Here is an 18,781-nt window from a genome sequence, read left to right on the forward strand (position 1 = left end):
AAATTTTTAGTGTGAGTATTTCATATTGTGCCTTTTTGGATGAATACCAGCCCAGCCCCAGTGAGAGGTTCATTTTCTCATCTCCTCTTTAGGGCCAAACTTGGTCATCATAATGATATATTATTCAGTTTCTTTTTGTGGAGAGAGGAGTCTTTCCAGTTACATTGTTGTAGTTATGTATGGTTTTCCTGATCCTACATGTTTAATTCTGTATCATTTTATGTCTTCTTATGCTTCTTTGAATTCCTTAATTCATCATTTCTTACAGTTCAGTATTATTCTGCATTCATGTGTCAGAATTTGCTTAACCATTCCCCAATTAATGGAAATATATCTTTATAACGTAGATATTTTTCTAGTGATTGTAAATCATGGAATGCCAGTGTATCCTGGGTCATCTCTAGTCATCCTGATGAATATCTAGTCACTGGATTCAGATAACTCTGGAGGAGAAGTGAGGCTGGTGACCTGCACAGCCCTCCTTCACTCAAAACAAAGTCAAGTGCAAGTCATCTCATCATTTCTTTGATGGCACGGTCTTCTTCGGCAATGAAGGATGAACACAATCCTGTGAGTAGACACAGCTGGCTGAATGGGGACCCAGCTAGCTGGGTAATTCAGCAATACAAATAACTATATACAAACAAAATATACACTGAATAAGATGGAGATAATCTCAGAGGGGAAGAACTGGCATTAACTTTCTCTTGTCTCTAGTCTCCTAACATTACAATAAATCCCATAGTTTGAAAACTTCAGAACCATCAAATCCTGTTGCCATGTCATTTCCCACAAAATGCTTTTTGCACCCTTGCTTCTCCCTTGATCAGTTTTGTTCTGACATTTATATCAGGCTTCCGAAGTTCACATACTTTCTAGACAGTCAAATACTGCCTAAATCTAGAGTCAGACAGTGAAATCTGGAGATTTCCAGAGAAGACCCTTTCTCTGCAAAATATGCCTTTACATATACAAACCAAACAACCACAGCAGCCACACCCATGGACTTCCCCACCTCTGAAAGGGAATAGGAAAAAGTATCTTTTTATATCTTTTCTTTGGGGCCATGCTTGTTCTTTGTGATTTTACAATATTCATTTCTTAAAATTGTCTGGAGGTTATTTTTCTTTCCAATTTACATCGTTGAGTCGCTGTTTATTGTTTTCCTGGCTCTGCTTAATTTACTTGGCATCAGTTCATACAAGTTTGCCATGCTTTTCTGTATTCGTCATATTCATTGTAAATTATAGTGTGAGAAATAATTTATTTGGTACCCTACTCTATTTCAGTCAGTATTAATCAGTTTGATATTTTATATAAATTATATAGAGATACTTAGATAAGATAGATTCTTATAGTAAGCCTTTGCAGCAGACCTCAAACTTTAATGTGATGTTCACTACCTGTTTATTAGCTATGAAGCTCATTTATGCAGCCACAAGAATGCTAACAAAGATATCTCCATCCTGTTTCATTCAAATTTCATGTCCAAATCCAGCAGCGGTGTTATGCCTTGATTCTTTAGAAAGTCCCTTAACTTATTTTTGTACCTCCAGACCACTCTCTCTTGCCCAACATGAGCAGGTGACGATCTTATAACCACTTGGTCAACTGAGATGACTCTTGCCTTGCCCGTCTTAATTTTTGGCCCTCATGAGCAAGGTCTAGCAAACGCTGAGATTCTTATTTCACATACCTCTTTTGCATATTTGGGTATCCAACCTTATAAAAGGCCCTGGAGGAACGAATCATCTCAGATCGTGAGGAAGATCTGAGGTCCACTTCATTGGAGGGCATACTGAACGTTTTAATAAAGTGCCATTGATTCAGAGCTCTGCCTTGGTGTATTTTATAATAGGCTGGATAATTTCAAACATGCAGCACACCAAAATTCCATTATATTTAGGTACCTCAATTTGTTTAGTTATTCTCCAATTGATAAGCATCCACTTCACGTCCAATTCTTTGCTACCAAAAAAGGGCTACTATATATATTTTGGTGTATGCAGAACTTCTTTTCCTATAAATGTCCTTCTTGAAGCATATGCCTAGCACGTAATCTCTGGGTCACAGGATATGGAAAATTTGACCACTATCTTTGTATAATTCTAGATTGCTTTCCAGAATAGTTTTTTTTAAGTAATTCACAGCTCTACCATAATGCATTTATGTGTCTATCTTTCCTCAGTATTGACTATGCCCATCTTCTGTTACCTCTGCCAATTTTCCGGGTGTGAGGTGAGGTTTCGATATACATTTCGTTCAGTGATTAGAATCATTCTTTCATATGATTAGATAAACAATTATTTGCTTAGTATGTGCCAGGCACTATGCTAAGCACTGGGAATAAAAACACAAGCAAAAAAGGATAGTCCTAATTCTTATTTCTAACAGGGGAAGACAACACATAAAAGGGATCTGGAAAGGGTGGGAGGAAGAGGTTCTACCACATGGGGACAAGGTAGAAAAGCAATGTAGAGTGCTGGGAACTGACCTAGCTTAGAAGTGGGTGTGGATAACTTCTCCAGCTGAGATGGCAGAGAAGAACTCACCTTATTGGAAGAGAAAACTCCAAGGGTGGAGGCATCTCTCTGTCTACTAATGTAGAGGGGGGAGGAGGAGTCCCTGTCTTAAAGGAGCTTACATTCTATTGACTGGGTAGAGGACATTCACAAATAAGCGAATGTTGGTACAGACAAAATAAATACGAAGTGTTTGCACCAAGAGGAAGGACTTCTTCAAAGAGTTGACATTTGAGCTAGCCTTTGAATGAACCTAATGAAGGTAGCTAAATGTTTCACATGTCTCAAGTTTCAAGAGGCAAAGATAAGGAAGGAAAGCATTCCAGGCATAGAGTTGATCAATGGTATTTTTTTTTGTACAGGGAATAGCAAACAGGACAAATCAGCTAGTGTATAGAATGCACAGAAGGGAAAAATGTGTAATTAGCTGCTGTAGGTCAAGATTAGATTTAGGCCCAGGATCAGAGTGAAAAGAAACAATTTGACCATCTGATATTTAATTAAAAGAAATTTACTTGACAGTAGAATGGAACTTCAAGTTCCCGCTAAAATTCTACCACTTACAAAAAGCCTTTCCCTTTCTCCCTAATTCTAGTGACTTTTCTCTGTTGATAATCTTCCATTTATTCTGAATAGAGCTTATTTGCACATAGTTATTTGTATATTGCCTCCATTACTAGGCTGGGAGCTCCTTGAGAGCTGGTCCATGTCTTTTTACCTTTTCTGTAGTGATTAATATTTACTGAACAATTGCTTGACTCCGCAAAAATACAGCAGTGGTTTGTGTAGAGACAACTATAGTCATCTGTATATGGAAGCAGTCTGGTCCAAAGAATACAGTGTGTCAAAAGGATATGTTGATTCACACAATAGAAGATCCATCAAGTCTGCCCAGACCTGATTCCTTCTTGTGTGTTGAAGGTTTTTTATATCTTATGTGATCAGGAAGCCATATCAATAGTTGGAGCCTTTGTCCCTTAAATCAGTTAAATCTCAGTGATGATAGTCTTGCCTTTAAAGAAAGAAAATACATGAAGTATTGTGGATGTTATTCCTGCCACACCAGCCTGGAAAGATGGGCTGGAGCCATCTTGTAAAAAAAGATTAAAATGTCAAAGAGAAGTTTTTTATTTTTATCCTGGAGGTACTGGGGAGCTTCTAAAGCTTCTTGAACAGAGACTTTACAACAGGACTTTATTTTACAAATATAAAGCTGGCACGTATGTGAGAATGGATTGGAGATGACAGAGTCTTGAGACAGAGAGAACAATTAGGAGGCTATTCTGATAGTGCAAAACATAAGTGAAGACAGACTGAACTAGTGTGATTGTAGGATGAATGGAGACAAGGGGATGAATGTGGGAGGTATTGTGGAGGTAGCAGAATCAATAAGAGTTGGCATTAGTTAGATATGTAGGGTAAGGGAGAATGAGAAGTTTAGGACAATTCCAAAATTTTGAATCCTGGTGACTAGAAGAATGATAGTAGCATCAACAATAATGACAATAGAAGAGGTAGATTTAGAGGAAATAAATTCTCTTTGGGACATTGTCAGTTTGAGGTGTCAGCAGGAAATCCAAGTGTGGATATCCAGCAGGCATTTGGAGATTCGGGTCCACTGCCCAAGAGAAAGATGAAGCCTGCATGGCAATGATAACTGAATCCATGAGACTTGAAATGATCACCAGGAAAGGATGTAAAGAGAGAAGAAAAAAAGCCAGGACAACCCAGGAATACACCCACACATTGGTAGTGGAACATAGCGATAGTCCTGAAAAAGATACCTAGGATTGGTCCCATGGGTAGGAAGAGAACCGAGAAAGTACAATATTATGAAAACACATGCAGGAGAAAATTTCCAGAATGCAAAAAGGTCAAGAGAGATGAGGACCCACAAGAGGCTACTGGAGTTAGCAAGAGGGAAACTAATCTTGGATATGTCAACTTCATTTCAGTGGCACGGATGGAAGCCAGATTCCAAAAGGTTTCTCTTAGGAGGTAAGAAAGTGGAGGTAATGAATGCGGGCACTTTTTTCTAAGAGTTTGACCCAAAAGGAGAGGCAATGTGGTGTATGTCGTTAAAGCAGCCTCACACCCAGGGAGACCTGGGCATCGAATCCTGCTTCTGACTTTACACTAACTGTTGGAATGGAGTGTGAACTCCAGAATCGTTTATCGGTGCGTTTTGTACACATTTACTGTGTGCAGTAAGGCGCCAGGAGGAACAAAGGACCCAGAACGAGGAGGCCCGGTTAGTGCGCAGGAAGGCGAAGGTAACAGACCATTTAAGGGGAGAAGGAGAAGCAGGCAGAGTCAAAGGAGATCTGGCGTGGCAGCTGGACCAGCATGCATACCACCCATAAGCCCTGGGAAGGCCCCCCTGCCGTGAGCCCCGCTGGGGCCCTTCTCTTCCCTGAGAGAAAAGCGTTCCTGAGGTTGCTAAGCAACCGCGCTTAGGCTACGGCCCCAGAAAAAAAAGACAGAGGTGTCTAAATTACTGCCTCCCTGATTCACTCCAGCCTCAGGCCCTCCCAAACATTTTAAAAAGCGATCTTCCAAGCGCCGTGTACTCCGTGATTACCCGAATTCACCTAAAGTCAGGGCGCAATCAGGCAGGCGGCTCTTGTTGCTTCGTTTTCTTTTCATTCAGGCGCGGCGTGGGTCGCCACTCGCCCTGAAGTCCCTCCGCCTCTTCCTGGCGTTGCTGGGCAGGAGTGGACGCTCCCAGGGGCCAGCCATGGGGAGTATTGAGATGGACCCGCTGCTCCTGGGCTGGAGCTACTTCAGGCGCAGGAAGTTCCAGCAGTGCGCTGATCTCTGCACACAGGTGCTGGAGAAAGCCCCCTATGACCAGGTACTTGCCCTCCCGACTTGGATCCCAGGCTTGGGTTTGAGGGAGTCGGGGGAGGGGAGGGGTCGTCTCCCCCACCTTCCCCCCGCTGGAGGTTCTGGGGGGTGTCGGCCCGTGTCTGGCCTGACCCACGTGTGGCTGGAGAGGTGGGGTCCCAGAAAGCATCCGCTGCCTCTCCTCTGATGTGTGCCCGAGGCAGAGCTACTCCTGGCATTGTGTCCTGAGAAACGTTGGACAAGGCACGCCCATGTATACACACGCCTACACACGTATACATAGTTTCCCTAAAGTTTTAGTGCAGTTCGAACTTGTAACACTTAAGTAAAGTTTAAAACTGCTCTAAGATTTTTGGGAAACCTTGTATATTTGTGCGTAGGTATACACACATTTATGTACACACCTATGTCTGCACATATCCAACTGTATAATATATAGGTGTTTACACTTTTGTGTACACATATATGTACACACATGTGTATCTCTGCCTGTGCCTATGTAAGCATTATGCAATGTTTACCCTCGAATGAATTATTCATAAAGGATTTTTATTTTCCTCTGGACCTGTGATATCAATAGTATGGGGAATTCCAGGGATGGAAACTCCTTTCTGTGATGCTGATCAGAGTTATCTGTGGCACAGTACAAAGTATATGCAGTAGAATGAATGAATGATGCATTGATCAAATGCTTCCTGTGTGTACAACACTGTTAAACTTGCAGGGAGGGGGTTTGCAAGCAGACATATAGCCTCTGATCTCAAACAACTTAAAATTGTTTGGGGAAAGACCACACATTTAAGGTTTCAGCTGCAAGTCAGATGGAAAAAGGCCCTTGCAAAGCAGATGGTCACACTTCTTTTTTGATGTTATTTCCCTTGATAAAATCAAATCATTGCCTGATGTTGAAACTTTTGACAGTGCCAAAGATTTTGGTGGCAAGAACTTTTTGTTTTCCCTGGATCTTTAGTAGCTATATCTGTTGCAATTGCCAGGCTGCATCTCTCCTGGGGATGCCTCCCAGGATGATGGTAGACACTGTGGTGGAAATTTTGTTATTCCAAAGACTCTTCTGTTCAGGGTCTTGGGCTGTCTCCATTGTAGTCTAAGGAGAGATAATGGTCAAAGTGATGGTGGTGGTTTAACTTGCCTCCTGTCTCTCCCTCAAAGTGCATTGCTGCCTCAGCTATATTGCCTTGCCTGTCCTATGATACCAGTCTGAGGTTGGCTTTTGGTGGGGTTTGGTTACCCCTTTCCCCTTAGAATTTGCTTTTTCTGGATGATGGCTGTGAGGGCCAGACTAGAAGCAAGACAGGTGATCTTAGGGGTGTTGTCACTCCCAGGGCTCTTGTGCTTATCTGCCTATTGGTTAGTAGTAGTAGTAGGTGGTGAGGAAAGTAGACCCCTTCTTCACCATGTTTTCTCCCCTCAATGAGGGCTATGGGGGTTGGTCTGAAAGCAGGTCTGATAGTTTGAAGAACACCACTGTTCCCAAGAATATTGGGTTCAGAGTTTGGGGTTGTCTTCACTGGAGTCTGAAGGCATGTGGTAGTTGTCTGGCACATAGTGCCTTCTCTGTCTCTCTCTCTATCTCTCTGTCTCTGTCTCTCTGTCTCTCAGTGCTTTACTATATCAGTTGGATCTCAGTGGTTATTAATTCAATAGTGGGGGCCCCTCTGAAAGGTTACAGTTCTTCCCAGTGGACTGATGTGCAAACTGTGAGAGACCTGTGAGGGATGGGGCAGAGAGAAATTGTCTCTCCAGTTTCTCTCACCTTTCTGACCATATCCTTCTCAGTTTACTTTGCTGGCTCATCGTTCAGACTTAGGCCCTGTTCTGTTTTTCTTCTACATTCTCAGTAACCTATCATCTCTATGCAAATGACTCACAGATCAATACATATATGTACTTATTTATGTGTGTATACATATTTGTGGATGTACATATCCAGCCCTGGTTTCCCCCCAGTCTCTCATCACCAGTTTCTTGTTAGACATTTCAAACTGTATGACCAGAAACATCTTAATCTCACGTTCAAAACTGAACTTATCTTTACCCCCAAACCCCAAACCCAAACCCTCTTCTAGTTTTCTCTTTTTCTGTTGAAGGCACTACCAGTGTCTCTAGTTCATGATCATGGCATCCTTTTAGATTCTTCCTCCTCCTTCACTCTTATATCCAATCACTTATTAAAACTTGTCTTTTATATACCTAGGAGGGGAGGATGAACATGAATACTCTGAATTTGGGGGATACATTTTCCCCCTAGATAAATGCCTGGGGCAGCTAGGTGGTGCAGTGGATAGAGCACCAGTGCAGGAGTCAGGAGGACCTGAGTTCAAATCTCACCTCAGACACTTGTCACTCACTAGCTGAGTGACCTTGGGAAGTCACTTAACCCCAATTGCCTTATCCTGGGTCATCTCCAGTCATCCTGATTAATATCTGGTCAGTGGATTCAGATGGCTCTGGAGGAGAAGTGAGGCTGGTGACCTGCACAGCCCTCCCTCTCTCAAAACAAAGTCAAGTGCAAGTCATATTATTTCTCTGATGGCATGCTCTTCTTCGGCAATGAAGGACGAACACACACACACACACACACACACACACACACACACAGATAAAGCCAAGGAAAAAGAACTGTTTTGTGTCTACTTGTTTCATGTGTACTAATATTTATTGGCAGCAAGATGATTAACAAAAATGATTTTATTTTTAGAGAAGACTCCACCATCTTAGAGATTTCCTGCCAACACGGAATTCTCAAAAGATTAACTACAGAAAAAAATTTTTCCCCACAGCAACAAATATGTCTTTTAGTAATTTCTTTGACTCCAAGGTCTATATAGTTTCTCCCAATTCTTTTTTGCTGTAAAATGCTGCAGATTGACTCTCTACTCAAAGAAAGTCTAGAAAACTGTAAAAACCTAGTTGTTGCCCTAAGATGCTGCAGCTGCTTCCAGTGAGCAGTCTTCTTAAGTAAGCTGCTTACTTTATTTGACCTCCAGTCATGCAGACCTGCTGTTGCTTGAGATTCTCCCTTTGGCCCTTTAAGGGACCTAGGCTGAGAAAGTCCCACAGCACTAATTTTACATCTCTTGCATCTGACCTCTTCTCTCCACTCACCCAGTTACCACCTTAGTTTAGGCCTGGGGTGGGGAACCTTTGGCCTGAAGGCCACATGTGGCCCTCTAGGCCCTCAAGTGTGGCCCTTTGCCTGAATTCAGACTTCACAGAACAAATCCCCTTAATAAAAGGATTTATTCTATAAAACTTGGACCTCACCTAAACTTTAGGCTCTCCTCACCTCTCCTCTGGATTATTACAGTATTCTCCTACTTGATCTTCCTACCTCAAGGCTCCTACCACTTCTATTCAGGCTACATACTACTGTCAAAGTAATTTTCCTTAAGACTGTCTGACCTATGTGACTCCCCTACTCAATCGCTTCTCCTTGCTCTTAGGAGAAAATATAAACTCTTCTATTTAGATCTTAAAACCCTGCATAATATGGCCTCCTTTTAGCTTCATTGAACATTACTCCATCTTCCTCCCTCCGAGATTGGTCAAACCAGCCTTGTCCCAGTTCTTCACCATCTTCAATCCATGTGCTTGGTATGAACTCCCTCCAGCTCCTTCCTTTTTTCAAGGTGAAGCTCAAATATCATCTTTTGCATGGAGCCTTTCCTGACCCCAGCCCCAACTACTAGTGCCCTCCCTCCTGAACTACCTTTTCTTTTGCTATTTTGTATGTATTTGTATTTATTCACTTTGTATTTATATGATATATATTTTTACACATACTTATTTTCTTCCTTGGTAGACTTCTTTTAAGTAGGGATTATTTCCTTCTTTGTACTTGTATCTCCAGTGCTCGGTGCATAGTAGGTGCTTAATAATACTTGTTAATTGATTGATGAATGGTGAATGAAAATTCACGTGAAAAGAAAGATAATATGTAAATATTTTGATGGTGATTGTGAGGATGATATACTATATTTGTTAAAAATAATAGTAATTTTTATGACAACCTCTGTTTCCCCCTTGATTGGGAAATGAAGACACAAAGAGGTGAATTATGCCAAATCAACAAACACTTGTTAAGTACTATGTGCATACATTGTGCTAAGCCCTGAGGCTATAAGAACTCACATTCTGTCAGAGGAGATAGCATGCACGGGCTAATCATATTACATAAAGATGTGTGTGAGTATTGATTGTTTTTAATCTTCAGGAATATATTAACATGGATTCTTGAAAGCTCTATCTATTAGAGCACAAATTTGACCAACTTTGAGTACAGGCCAGGTGATGGACTATATGCTTGTCATCCCAGAACCAGCCTAGCTCAGGTCAGAGATGATCATTATCAGGTTGTACTACATTTTTCAACTACTGGAAGTCATAAAGACCATCCACCAATATGCAGAGGGTTAAAATCTGTTTTGGTAGGATCCATGCTCCTAATATTCTTTGCTGCATGATTGTAGTGAAAAGAATGTTGGATTTGTTCTCAGAGAACATGAGTTTGGATCCTGGCTCAGGATTACTGTAGTAGTCTTTCCAGTTAGTCTCCCTGCCTCAGGAATCTGCTCCCTCCAATTCATCTTCTACTCAGCTATCAAGGTGATTTTTCTAAAGCCCAGGTCTTATTTGTTATTCCACTTTTCAATAAGTTTCAGTGGCTTCCTATTACTTGCAAGATCAAATATAATGTCATCTGTATGTCATGTCCTTCCTGTCTTCCTAGGCTTCTTAAACTTTCCTCTCCTCTCTAAACTCTAAGGTCTAGTTTCACTGGTCATTTTTTTTCTGGAGGCATATGGGGTTAAATGAGTTACCAGTTTTAGGGTCACACAGTTAGCAAGTATCTGAGGTCAGATTTGAATTCAGGTCCTCTCCACTCCAGGATCTGTGCACCACTAGCTGCTCAGTTCACTGGCCTTCTCCTGACTACCCTTCAGGCCTGGAATGATTTCACCTCCTCCTCTTGGTTTTTCCCTGGCTTCCTTCAAGACTCAGCTCAAGTCCCACATTCTACCAGAGGCCTTACTGGGTCCCTCCAGCTGCGGGTTCCTTCTCATATTGCCTTCCATCTACTCTCTCTCTATTTTTTATATATCTAATTATTTTCATGTTTTCCTCCCTAGAATATGAGCTCCTTCAAGGGCAAAGACAGTGATTGCCTTTGTATCTGTAGCATTTAACACAATCCTGACACATGGTAAATGATTAATAAATGCTTGTGGGTAGATTATGTGACCTTAGCCAAGTCACTTGACCTCTATGGCCTTAGTTTCTTCATCTGTAAAATAAAGAGGTGCCCTCTAAAGTTCCTTTCCAGCTTTAAATCTGTGACTTTATGGTCCTATGAACTCTTAAGGCCTAGGAAATTCGAGCTCAATTTTGAATCTAGAAAGCTTCATATCTATGTTTCTTAGTATGACAAATGATCAGATTTACTAATTGTTACCTGGGAAAACAGAGAAAGCCTGAGTCAGAGGGATGATGTGTAGAATAAGAATCTGAGGACAAAGGAATTATGGCATTAGTTAGACTGGTGTATGTGGCTGAGTTGGGAGGGACAATCAGGGGTGGAGGAAGGGAGATGAGGGCTAAGGTGAGGAGACCTAAATGGTACCAGTTTGAGTTGGGTATTTGAAGATGGGGAGCGAATGACAGCTTCAGGCCAAAGCTTATCATGCTTCAAAGCTGAAATTTCACTATTCTTAATACGTAATGGTTTTGTTAAATACTGAGTCAACACGCATTATTCATTATTTTATTTTGATTAGTAAAGTGCATGGCCAATTTTTGTTTACCATGATTTTAATTGTGACCGAAAAAGTATTTCAATATAAATGCATAAAGGGAAGCAATTTTAAAAGACCTTACATACAGGAAGATGACCTCAAGGGGAGACTCTCTGCCCAGGCTTACACTGATCCTCCCGATTAGTTGCCTGATCTGATTACTGTTCTTTGTGTTCCATATGTCAGATGGAAGGCTTTAAAACCAGGACTGATTTTGTAGTTCTACTGTAATTAAGCAATTCTAAGGTGTAATTTATCTTAGATAATATAAAAATTTTGCTACATTGGATTTTAAATAAAAATTAAAATGTTTTAAAGGCAGACTTGGGTTTATATTCTACCTCTGTCACTTAACTACCATTGTGACCTTGGGTAAATCAGTTCATATCCCGTGGGCCTTGGTTTCCTCGTATATAAAATGAGGGGTTTGGGCTATGTATATTCTCCTTTCAGCTTTATATTCATGACCTTGTAGTCCCTCCCCTGCATGTGCTCCTTTGTCCTCCAGACTCTTATAACCCTTTATTTTGAACTTGAAATATTCTGTATTGTTTTATTGTTGTCTTTACTCTCCCATTTCCATGTTATAATTCAATTCAGTAGACATTTATTTAGCACCTGTTATGTGTAGGACACTATGCCAGCCTCTGAAGAATGATAATATTTAATATAAAATTCTGAAATAATCTTTTTGTTCTCTCTGAAGCAAACTCAGAGAATGCCTCTTTCTATGTCAACAAAAGCCAGCCAGGGCTGACTTAGCAATTCCCTTAGGAGATTCTTTTTCTGGCATCTTAATGATAAGGAAAAAACCACAGATGTCCTGGGTTGTAATTTCAATTGAAACTTTGTTAAAGGTACCCTTTCCCATGTCAGCAATTTCAAGGACCTGTTTAGGATGCCTGCCACTAGAATGGTGGGATTTTCTCCTTATTGTATGTCACAGAGACATATGCTACAGGGAGGAAGTTTACACAGCCTGGAATCATAAAACCCAACTAACACTGCTTTGTTAATTGTCTTGTCTTACTAAATTTATGATTTGTTCAACTAAGAGAGTTCCTTTCTCACGGCAAAATGTATTTAAACCAGAAGATTTCTGTACTGGGCAGTCAGATAATATCTGGCTCCATAATGCTATGTAACCGTTACTTTATGGGGAATGAATGATTTAATTAATTAAATCATAAATTGTATGCATTTAGCCTGTTGCCTTTTCTCTAACCAAGTTTTCAGGTCAACAAGAACCACAGACTGCCGGGGCTAAGAGGGAGGATGCCACATATACATCCACCAGGGGTGTGCTGGAACCAGTTCCTCAAACATTTTTCACCTAGGAAATGCTACAAATCATGACTCTATTGAATGTTTTGTTCATTGTCTAGAAAAGTCTATACATCCTCTCCCCTGCCAGCACAACAGGTTGTTCAACATTTACCAACACACTCCCTTTCAAGAGTTGTAATTGGAAAAATGAAGCGGGGAAAAGAGCAGTAGCAAATGGGAAGGGTGGTTGGTAAAGAGGTGTGTGGGACCCTGGCCTCACACCAGGGCCTGGATCTTCAACATTCTTCTTTCCTCAGAAAGTATAGTATTTTACAGTAGGACCTTAGTAAATAAATATTGGTATTTACCAAATTAATAATTACTCAATTTTTTTTAGAGGAATTATGTGAAAAATCTATCAAAGGGCTATCTATGTCTCTACAATAGAAGGGACAATTATCTGGTTAATTCAAGCAAAAATTCATTGAGTCATCAAACATTTATTAGGTATAGACCTACCATAAATGCCAGCTTGGCTGGGTAGTAGGCCTGAGAGATACAAAGGCAAAAGCAATAATTCTTACTTTCAGGGAGCTTATGTTCTATTGGGAGAAACGACTCATTCACACCTATGTAAATACAAATGGAAAACAAAGCAATTTGGAGGGTGAGAGGGGCAAAAACCCTGTTATTGTTGAATTATCAGAATTTACTCTTTGGGGAATTATAGATGTGGTGACAATTTAAAGGTCTTTAAACTTGTGCCCATTTTGTATATAGGATGATAATAAAAATAATAACTTTTTGCCGTATTATTATACAATTATCAGCACTGTCACTGGTAGTTTTTACATTGAATTTCAAAAGGAAATAGGGATTTACATGAGAATAATAATAGTACCTGTCTCGCAGGGTTGTTGTTATATATTTGTTGAATTGGTTTCTCTTTGTTCTGACTTTGACTTTCTTAACTGTTAATAGTATTTTACTCATTTCTGTATTCCTTTGCCTTTTTTTTCTATCAGTTACTACTAGATTCTGAAATAACTGATTGGTGACATAAGCTGTTAGTTTGGTAAACTCATTAGAGCCAGACTAAGTATCCATGGCAATTAAGAATTTCCAGGAGACCATTCTGAGTGGCAGAGGTAATAACAAGAAACAGGTGTACCTTAGGGAGAGAGGAAGTTAACTGATCTGAATGGAAGATGATGTTGAACTAGTTCTGAGGCAATGATGTTATACTTCTTTCGCTATTAGTTTGCCTATTTTAAAGAAGATTCATAGGGGAGTTTTCATTTTAAATGACACAAATGGAAGCTCACTTAGTTCTCTAAAAAGGATGCAGTATATTATGGTGCTATTTTGTATTAATACAAACTAATTTTAAAGAGTTCCTAGTAGTAGCTACTAAGAGTGAGGAGCCTACTGCCTCAAGGCATTGAAGACCTAGAAGGGCTATATGTGGCCTGAGCTAGACCATTTACTTAAACATTAGGTTTTATGTTTTTTTAAAGTACTTTCACATGCATTATCTCCTTTAATACTTATAACAAACCTAGAAGATTAGAAATTATTTTCTCCATTTATCAAGGCCCCAGCCTTGGGTAGGGAGGGGAGGTAATAAAATGATTTTCCCAAGGTCACCCCATTAGAAAATCCAGAGCCTGGACTAGATCCCAGGTTTTCTGATGCCTGCTTCAATGTGTGTTTTTTGTTTTTTTCCTGACTGTACCTATATTACCCTTTCATTAAAAGTCTCATACTCCACAGGAACTTCTTTGTGGAGATTGACAGATTTTCTCACAAAACAAAATTTGAAAAGAATATACAGATTTGACACATTGAAATATTAAATACTCAGTGTTTTTTCTCTTCTTGACAGATGTTCATACTAAAAGATAGGGTGAATGTTTTCCTTTAGAAGTTTATGTTATTATGCTTCTCATTTGAACTTAATTTTCTTTTATTAGCATAGGCCATGTTTGTTTCTGCCTCTTGTATTTTGCTAGATGTGCTAGTAAGTAACCTGCAAAGCATTCATGGTTGAAAATGAATTGTGAGCTGCTGGAGGCTTTTTTGGCCCCTTTACGTTTTCTCAGTGGATGGAGAGAGAGGAATCTGTAAACAGAAGACTGCTTTTGTCAGTGGTCCTGGATATCTGAGTGTTCTCAAGGCTTCCAGTGAACAAATGTGGTGGTGAATGAGGATCCCAAAGTCTCACTCCAGTCCTCTGAAGACCTCTCCTTGCTCCTAATTCAGAGGATACTGGGGATCTTGGGGCAGAAAGATACCTATGAGGCCATCTTATCCAACTCCCTCATTTTAAAGAAGAGGCCTTTGAGGTCCAAGAGCTTAAGTGACTTAACCCAAGGTCACCTGGATGACACAGTGACAGAGGCATACTTTAAACCTAGGTCCTCTGAATCTAAATCCACTGCTCTTTACATCATCCCATGAATGGTCACAGGGTATAGTGGAAAGATCAGGCTTTGGCAAATCTGTAGTCAGAGAACCTGGATTTCAGTCCTGTCTCTGTCATGTAAAGTTGGTATAGCCTTGGGAGAAGTTGCTTGACCTCTTAGGGCCTTGATTTCTTCCTCTCTAAAATGAGGAAATTGTACTAGGTAACTTATAAGGCTGCTGGACTCTAAGGGGGAAAACTGTGGTCCAGCTCTTGGTGACTGCCAGGAATCACAGCTCAACCTTGCCTTCTTGCTCTGTACCCTTCCCCCCCCATAACCTACCCCAGCTAATGCAGACCCTGCTGATTGGCTCTGGGAATCGCCCCTTGTGCTAACCCCTCAGCATTATTCTCCTGGTTTTTAAATGCAGAACCCCTTCAGTTATCCCCCTGTGTGATGTCTTTTGTGCTGTGTGCCCTCTATAAAGTCCTGTGCCTGGCCTGGACCCATTTGTGTTCTCTTCCTGTCTGCTGTCATTGGAAGCTGGACTCTGACAGTGACAAGAGCCATCATGGCTCAGGAGAATTCACTGGTTCTCCACCCTCTTCCCCCAAGAAAAGCTCTCCTAAACTATAATATGACTTTGGATATCCCCTTACCCCTATTCCCACCTGTCTCAACAGATTAAAGGTAATAAACAGTGCTCAATACCAGGGTCTATCTTGGTGGGCTGCTGGAGAAAGATTTTTCCTGACTAGAGCAAAATGTCAGCTTATGGAAAATACAAACAACCAGACAATGGAAATGGACTCTGGAACTCCATAGCAATCAACTTCCAGAATTGTGTTCACTTCTGCCTCCCTTGTATCCCTGCTATTTTCCTCACTATTTCTAATGTTGTCTGTATTTCACCTATCATATTTATTCATTTTGTAAGCAGATGGTGTCTCCTTGGCTCTCTTTTCATCTCTCAATTTCTTTCTCTATAAACGTCTGGTCTCCTTCATCCCTCGTTTGGGCAGCTAGGTAGCTCAGTGGATAGAGAGATGGGCCCGGAGTCAGGAAGACCTGAATTCAAATCCAGCCTCAGGCACTTACTAGCTATGTGATCCTGGGTAAATTACTTAACCTCTGCCTATACAGTGGGATAATAATAGCATCTACCTCTCAAGAGTATCAGTTGAGATATTATTTGGTAGTAAGTGCTGTGTAATTGTTAGCTAATTATTGTTGTTGTTATTAGCTTGCTCACATGGTTCCTGTTTCCTCCTTTCCTTAAGTTCTCTTCCATTTCATCCTATCTGTGCCTCTTAGTTTATTCTCTAGAATAGAGCTTGAGTGCTTGATTACCATCTGTGAGTGCGCATTCCTTGTTCAGGTGATCCACATATACCCTGTCATCCAGTGCCTATTACTTTTTCTGCCTTTTAGATTTTATTTTATTTTTTTCCATCCTCGGTTACTATACCTTCTATTTAGTTTTATTCAATTAGTAGCAGCTTTGGCAAGGAGACACAAGAATTTATTACACATTTCCTTAGTAGACATAATTGCAGCATATTGGAATTGGCATATGTGACTTTGTTTCCATCTTTAGCTTATAAAGTTCCAAGAGTCAGAAATAATTTCTCCTATTTTTCTTGTAATTCCCTACAGCACCTAATAAAATATGCTACCCTTTGTACTTGGGTTCAGTAAGTGTTGATGACTACAAATAGGTAAATGAAAAGTTTTTTAAATGAACATATAGAAGTCCAAACAGTTAAACACATAAATATCTGAGAATGCCAAGATATAGAAGAGCTAGCAATGACATGTTCTTTACATAAGTTTTATAGGACAGTGGTATAATTTCAGAATTTTCGTAAACAGGTTTGGTTTCCAAAACAAAGTTATAAAATATTACACATTTCCTTTTAATATAAGTGCATCATTGACTAATACCAGTTGTAATAAAATGATTAATCATTTTTGGTTTTTTTAAGTAGCTAGAGTCTGAATGCTTAGTCCCTACAAACAGTATTTCGTAAGACAGATAACTCTCTCTTAGATATTTAAAATTATTTGCAATTTCCTAAATAGTATTGTCTCCTTTAATAGTAAGTTACATCTTCCTCTTTGGAAATCCTGTGAGTGTCCTAGATTTAGGCTTGTGATAATTTGCTAACCTTAGAAAACTGAGCATTGAATTTAGCAGCTATTCATTTATTTGAAGCTGCTAAGTGTTGAGAAAACCCTAACCCATCAATATTTGGATTTTTGAGTTGTCAGTTTAAATTGGTTTCACTTTTGCTTTATCATTAATACTTTGGCATTTTTTTTCTTTTTTGAGGGGAAAATTTATTTCTTAAAACCATTTACTACCTTATTAATGCTTTCCAGGCACCTGATCCTGATGTACTAGTGTCTCAGGTAAAGATTTTTGATAGTTGCAAGATAGTTGGTCACCACCTTATTGCTATTTTCTAGGCATAGTTGTAGTTTAGATCATGTGTTGCTTTTTACATGTAGTGTTTTCATATTAGCTAATTCAGAGGTTCCCAAACTTATTTGGTCTGCTGTCCCTTTTTCAAAAAAAAAAAATCACTCAGCACTACCCTGGAAATCTACTTAATGTTTGTTTGCTTGTTTTTTTAAAGTTTGCATCATTTCAAAAAAGAAATTATTACCTTCTTAATGCTTTCCAGGAACCTGATTCTGATGTACCAGTGGCTCAGGTAATGGTTTTTGATAGTTGCAAGCCTTCTTAGTTGGAGACTACCTTACTGCTGTTTTCTAGATGTAGTTGTAGTTTAGATCAGGTGCTCCTTGTCTACATGTAGTGTTTTAATATTAGCTAAACTTATGAAACATTCTTTATACTTCTAAGTAAAGAGTGAAGTGGAAAAATTGTGCATATGAGTACCGTTGAATATTTGATCTAATCTAGATTTTAAGATCTGAAACTTGGAGGAAAATCACTTAAAGGTCATTCAAAAAAAAAAAAAAGAAGCAAATAGAATAGAGAGAACAAAATTGGTTCCACCATAGTGAGTAAAATTGCAAGGCTACCGAGGAACCTGCTTTTAGGCAGGATAGCAGGACCTCATAGCTTGGACGAGTGGATGGGGAGTTGTTCTCAACAACATGGCTAGTTCAGGCTGAGAAAGAAGGAAGCGCCATTGTTCATATCACTTCTGAACAAAAGCTGGACTGGTCAATGAAGCTCCCAAATTAGAAGGTCACTAATAAATTAGATGATAATGAAGGTTGTTGTGAACTAGAGCACAGGTGTTGTCAAGTGTTTTCTGAAAGAATTGTTTTCATAATCATCAGGTAAGTGAATTTTTTGAACTCTTTACAATCTATGTGTTTTTAACCCATCTTTAAAGTATTCTATGAAAGCATGTCTTATGCATAATGATCTTTCTGAGAGCTGTGAAACAGAGGAAAATGAAGCATTTTATCTTAGACATATTACAGGTGTACTTTCTGACTGCCCATAACATTTGACTGATGTTTATCAATGAATGGGACAGAAACCATTAGTATTTTTGGACCCAATATATGTTATTTTTAAGAAGGCTCTACATTATAAATGACTTAAGTACTTAATTTATAAGTATTTAATCAGATTTAATGCAGCCTTCACAAAGATCTTTTATATTTAAAAACTGTGCTAACAAGTTATAGTTGTGATAGAAACAAACAACAAGTAGCATTTTAAAGTTTAAGAGCTCAAAAGAACCTCACAAAGTTCACAAAACTTCATAAACTTAACACAGTAAAACCTCACTTCATAAAGACTTGTCTGTGAAGACACTGTATGTGGTAATACTCCTATGTTATGATAAATCTAAACTTATTAGCCACTGCTTAGTGATATAAGAAAATAAATGGAACAAAATTTTGTTTTCTTCATTTTGTTGGTGAATTTAATAAATGTTGA

At 39.5% G+C, this 18,781-nt stretch overlaps 1 protein-coding gene across 2 annotated transcripts in view; it reads left to right on the forward strand.

The window, feature by feature from the left end:
- The first annotated feature begins 5,035 nt into the window (after positions 1–5,035).
- Positions 5,036–18,781, forward strand: part of TTC8 (tetratricopeptide repeat domain 8) — a 55,065-nt gene continuing 41,319 nt past the window's right edge. Inside the window, exon 1 of one of the 2 annotated variants that reach the window (XM_072624403.1) lies at positions 5,036–5,376. In XM_072624403.1, the coding sequence (XP_072480504.1) occupies positions 5,260–5,376 (117 nt within the window). In that variant the 5' untranslated portion in view covers positions 5,036–5,259. The remainder of the gene's footprint in view (positions 5,377–18,781) is intronic. The other variant, XM_072624402.1, reaches the window with a different exon arrangement.

Source organism: Notamacropus eugenii, chromosome 7 (genome assembly GCF_028372415.1).
Source record: "Notamacropus eugenii isolate mMacEug1 chromosome 7, mMacEug1.pri_v2, whole genome shotgun sequence".
Lineage (NCBI taxonomy): Eukaryota > Metazoa > Chordata > Mammalia > Diprotodontia > Macropodidae > Notamacropus > Notamacropus eugenii.